The sequence below is a fragment of the Nicotiana attenuata genome, chromosome 11 (assembly GCF_001879085.1).
Source record: "Nicotiana attenuata strain UT chromosome 11, NIATTr2, whole genome shotgun sequence".
In the NCBI taxonomy this organism is placed as follows: domain Eukaryota; kingdom Viridiplantae; phylum Streptophyta; class Magnoliopsida; order Solanales; family Solanaceae; genus Nicotiana; species Nicotiana attenuata.
Window position 1 is genome coordinate 16469169 of NC_031999.1, and position 5933 is coordinate 16475101.

Sequence of the window (5933 nt, forward strand, 5' to 3'; positions counted from 1 at the left end):
TCTATTTAATTTGGTTTACACTACTAAAAATTTGATGCTAAACTGATATGCAGATTTCATTAATTTTCTACCATAAAAGGTAGATACATAAAATATTGTATAGCTTAAATTGGGATAATGTTTATCTTTCAACATATACAACTAAATTATTACCTCAATAAAAGTGTGAACACCCAATTTTCCAATTATACACTTATTTATATGTTATTACCATGTCTAGATATGATAGATGGATTTTCTATATATGTCCTAAAAGTAGGTCATTGAAAGATATATAGCTACCCTCCCAAGCCTCCATATATACTTTATTTTATACCTTTAAACTTCCACAGTTGGAATAGAAAGTGTATTTTAGGTCTTCCCTGAAAAATGGTTAATGAGCATAGAAGATCAGTTGTTCTTCAAGAAAGGATGGAAACTTTGTTTAAGAAAGCAGAAGAGCTATCTGTTCTATGTGATGTAGAAATTGGTATTATTGTTTTCAGCCCTGATAAAAAAAATGTTGTATATGAGTGGCCATCAAGAGATAAATTTAAACAACTCTTGATGAGATATCTAGATAAACCACTGGTAGAGAGGCTTAAGAAGTTGACAACAAATGAAATGTTCCTCATGAAAGAGATGGATGCTAAGATGAAGAAAATTGAGCAGCAGAAGACTGAAGAAAAGGAAATGGAACAGCTATTTAGCCAGTTATATCTTGGGGAAAAGACTGTCTTTGACCTGGATAAAAGACAACTTATAGGTGTTCGTAACTTGGCTATAAAGGCGGAAGAGAAGGCCGTTAAAAGGAGAATACAACTAAAGTTACAAGATCAACGTCTTTCGTCACCAATTGATCGGATACAACTTCGAGTGGCTCCACTTAATGTACAGGATCAACGTCTTCAGTTACCTGTTGAAGATCCTTTGGCACTTCGATTGGCTCCACTTAACGTACAAGATCAACGTCTTCAGTTACCTGTTGATGATCCTTTAGCTCTTCGATTGGCTCCTCCCGAGAATTAATGAATATGGTTAATCACAATCAGAGATTAGCGCAACAACAATCAAAAGTTTATTTGTGCAACTTAGTTATCGAAGCTTCATATTCTTTGCCTATAGGAAAGCTTACATGTGAAACTATCAAGATATTTGATGTGTTTCTCTTCAATGTATCTTTGCTTCTTTCGGTTTCTTGTTTATTTTGTTTTCCATTTTTTAGCAATAATCGTCGTCCAAAAGTTACTTTATAGTTTCAGTTTTGCAAATGAAGAATAGTGTTATATGCATTTCCAGAAGCAAAAATTGTATGAATACCTAGTTGTGGATTTTCAGATGCAAATCGGCCAGATTATTTTCTTCAAAAAAGAGATCGACTATAGGCCACAACATTTATCTAGAAGAAAATTGCACATTATGGCCATCGAGGGAGCAACACATTATTGCAAGATACTATAGCGGGATAATACATAATTACTATAGAGGGTTTTGTTCATTTAACATATTTTGAGTTGGGGAGCTCGGGTTTGGACAATTTTTGAGGCGATTTTTACCATATGAATTGGGGTAAGTGTTCTCTGCTCGATTTTGGTTATATTTCGTGAATCTATCTTCATTTAAAGTAATTGATTTATGAATTTTAAAGAGGAAATTGGGGTTTTCGCCTAAAGTTTCATAATGCGAATTTTTGAGTTTTGAACATCGATTTGGAGTCGAATTTTAGTGAAACTAGTATTATTGGACATGTAATTGAATGGGTTGTCGAATTTTGTGAGTTTTGTCGGGTTCCGAGGCGGGCCACGGTTTGACTTTTTAGTTGATTTTGGAATTTTGATTAAAGATTCGACCTTTATCGATTGGGTTTGTTTCTTTTGGCATTATTTGATGTATTTGAGTTGCTTTTGGCAAGTTCGAGCCGTTTGGAGGTCGGTACGCGCGAGATGGTATTTTTGGAGCATCGTTTGACTTGCTGGGTAATGGATTTGGCTTGTTCGAGGTAAGTAACATTTCTAAACTTGGTGCTAAGGGTATGAAACCCTGAATTACATGCTATATGATAGGTTTTGAGGTGACGCACATGCTTGGAGACGGGCGTGTGTAATGACCCGGCCGGTCGTTTCGAGAGTTATAGCCCCGTTTTCCCATTTCTGCTTCTTTTTGTGTCCTTCAGCTATATTATGATATGTTGGGTCAGTTGGTTCTGGTCTAGAGTGGATTCGGAGAGGATTTGAGACACTTAGTCTCTTTTGGGAAGGCTTAAGTTTGGAAAGTTAACCGGATGTTGACTTATGTGTAAACGATCTCGGATGTGAATTCTGAAGGTTCCGTTAGCTCCGTTAGGTGATTTTGGTCTTGGGAGCGCGTGCGGAATGGAATTAGGCTTGAATTGGCAAAAGTTGGAAATTTGACGATTTTGGTCAGCAGTGGAAAATTTAATATCGGGGTCGGAATGGAATTCCGGAAGTTGGAGTAGGTCACTAGTGTCATTTGTGACGTGTGTGCAAAATTTCAGGTCATTCGGAAATGATTTGATTGGTTTAGGCGTCGTTTGCGGAATTTGGAAGTTTAGAAGTTCAAGGGTTTATCTGTTGGCTTGCCTAGCATTCTCAGCATTAGGCGCCATCACGATCCTGACGGTGTGAAATCCGGGTCGAGACACTAATGGTTCTTCACTCTCAACGATCGATTCTCTATTCATTCATGCTCAGGTAAAAACGCATCACCAATTTCCCTCTCTTCCCTTCTAATTTCACTCCGTCTCTATCATCACCTTCCACTATCTATTTCGAATTATCTGGAACCCTAAGGCTTTAGCAGTCACAATAAATAGGAGGCTCTAATGCTCTCACCTAAAAAGACTTGACAGATATAGATAGCTATCAATACACACTCAAATACTTAGAAATCGAAAGTTCAAGACTTCTTGTGCTAGGTCTAAATTTCAGTAGTTTCTTCTCTAACTTCCTCTTTTTATTTTACATTTCTAGGCGAGTTCAATCATTGTGGAAGAATTCTTGTGAGTTTATTGGTTTAAACGGCTAAGAAAGAACTCTTACTTGGTTTGCTGCCCTGCAGAAGGTCAGAGTAGACTGACCCTCCTTCTTCCTTGAATATTTTTGTTTATTTGGTGTTTCTAATGTCTTCTCTGTTGATTTCCTTTCGTTCATGAGATATGTTAATAGCTTAAGATTGCCTGTTATGTTCAGCTTCGCTCGTTGACTAAAAAAGATTATTTCCTTGATAAGCTGTGATTGTTCTAGTATTATTGATTAATCTGTGGAACTTCATGACTTAACTAGATAAGCATTTGTTACAGTAAATGATATGAGTTCTGCTGAACCTTTGTAATTATCTAGAAATCTTTTGATGATTCTATGTGTGTTATGTCAGCTGTACTACCATGTTTAGCTAGCTTGATTAAGTGGTGTTCTTAGACTTTTCTAATGTCCAGCTGAGAGTTCACATTTGCTACACCTGTGCTATCTTGGTTCTTGGATTAGTAATGCTACACCACCTATTGATTTAACTAAAAATGATCTCCATCATAGTGTCCACGCCACACACTTAACCTGTTCGTTTTGACTAAATAATCTGTTGTTGAAACCATGTTTTTTGTACACACTAAAGAGTTAACATGATATAAACATCTGTAATGAGCTCATAGGCCTAGTCAGCACACTATTTGTTCATCTGATATGCTCTCATTTTCGCTCGTGAAATTCTGAAGGAACCTCATTTTATATAGGTTTTACATCTCCATTAGCCTCTATATTTGTGCTTGTTCAATAATGTTTGTGAATCCTTGCATGTATTTCATCTGAGGAAGTATCATGCTTATACTACTATGTTCCTCATTTGAAACTGTTTTGTCAAAGATGAGATTGAATCCTATCAGCCCTAATAATCTAACAAGTTTGAGTAATGTATTTTCTTGAATATAAGTCTACTATTGTAATCCATAGGCATAAACAAACCCATTAACAAATGTTTCTCTTGTTAAAATGAATACTGCTCCATACTTAGTTGATATCCTTGGCTATAAAGACTTAATTGTGAATCTGGACATTGGTTGAGAATCTAATAGGCTAAGAAATATGTTGTACTAGATCAAAACTGACTTTCTTAATCATATGGATGCCTCTATTGATGTTGTTACCCTTTTGGAAATCTGAACAAAGCTATCAGTAAATCTCTTTAGTAGAGTGAGGACTCAACCATGTGTGTGAACTTCTGATTGTTCTGACGATAGTTTAAACGATTGTTGAAGTATTGTGAACTTAGTTAAGGACTCCTAAAAGCTTGAACCCCTCGGTAGTACTAATGAGATTAATGTGCATCATTTAACTTAGCATTTCCAACATGGATTAGTTTTCTGATGGCTTGCCATGAACTCTCCTTGTTATTCTTGTGATAGTCCCTCTAAATGTTCTGATAGATGCTACGAATGGTCACTGATACTTTAAGTACTTGGTAACAACCCGACCAGTCGTTTTGAGCTTTTGTATTCCGTTCAGTGATTCAAGGTCTTTAGTTGCTTCATGTTGTGTATTATGACTTCCGTGTATGGTCGATGTCACGACTCCAATTTCACTCCATAGGATGTCGTGATGGAACTTAGTTTCTATGACTAGGTAAGCCTAACTTTAATAATAACATGGCAAAACAATCAACAAATAATACTAAAGCAAGTCTGATAAAGTAATATAATCTACTGAAATAGAATTCCAACAACACACTTCCCAAAACCGGTAGTACAAGTCATAAGCTCTATTGAGTTGACTAGAAAATCTCTAAATACAACTTTTTTGAAATAGAGTAAACAGTACAAAATAAAATTTCAGAAGGTGACTCTTAGGCCTGCAAATGCGACGACACGTATACCGTGAGTCTCCACAGGAATGCCCGTTCAACTGGCTATTGATCAACAAACTCCGAAGTACCTGGATCTGCACAAAAATATACAGAAAGTGTAACATGAGTACGCCACATTGGTAATCAGTAAGTATCAAGACTAACCTCGATGGAGAAGTAACGAGGAACTATCAAGACACCTACTAGACATAGTAACCTATACTAATAATAAAGTGAAACTAACATGGGGCAATATCAATATGAAGATAAGCATGGTAAAATGACAACAACACTTGCAATGAAAAAACTAGAAGCAACAGTTAAGACAAGGAACAACAGGTAATAACGTTGTAGAGCAAGCTAAATGTAGTCATGTCTGGTGAGACCAAGTAAGGAGAAACATGTAACAACTCAACGAGAACCATTTCTTTCACACAAGAACTATTCAAGGATTTCCCCGAGGTAACACACATCATAATCACAATTCACGGGTCCTATTCACGAACCCTATTCACTTGGCATCTTGTTCCCACACTATAACTTACAATCGCATGGACGACTCACGTATTGCACGGACAACTCACGTTCCAACATCAACAATGACTCATAACCGAACGGACGACTCGTGTGCAATAGTACAACGCTGACACGGAGGAAAAGAAAACAAGAATACATGTAAATGGCCAATAAACGTCAAGATTCATCGTCTTAAACATATATGAGTGATTAATTAGGTGTATGCTTGTGCAAGTATTCTATCACAACTCAAGTCAACAAGTATAAGCGGAGACAACAAATGATACATAGGAAACAATACAACAAACATAAAATGCATAACTCACACAGGGTAGGCATACCACTACACAATAAAAAATCAATTACAATGCCCCCAGGCCATCACAAATCATCACAATCATCGCGGACATGGGCCACCTTGTCTCGCCACATGCACAACAATAAATTAAATACCCGCCTTGTCTCGCCGCACGCACATAATTATATTCCCGCCTTGTCTCGCCGCATGTGCAAACCCATATATATATATATATATATATATATATATATATATATATATATATATATATATATATATATATACA

At 36.5% G+C, this 5933-nt stretch overlaps 1 protein-coding gene across 1 annotated transcript; it reads left to right on the plus strand.

Annotated features, from left to right (window-relative positions):
• LOC109234729 (MADS-box transcription factor 23-like) lies at positions 370 to 1008 on the plus strand. Its single transcript, XM_019400792.1, has one exon. It carries the CDS (start codon positions 370 to 372, stop codon positions 1006 to 1008), a length of 639 nt encoding a protein of 212 aa, XP_019256337.1.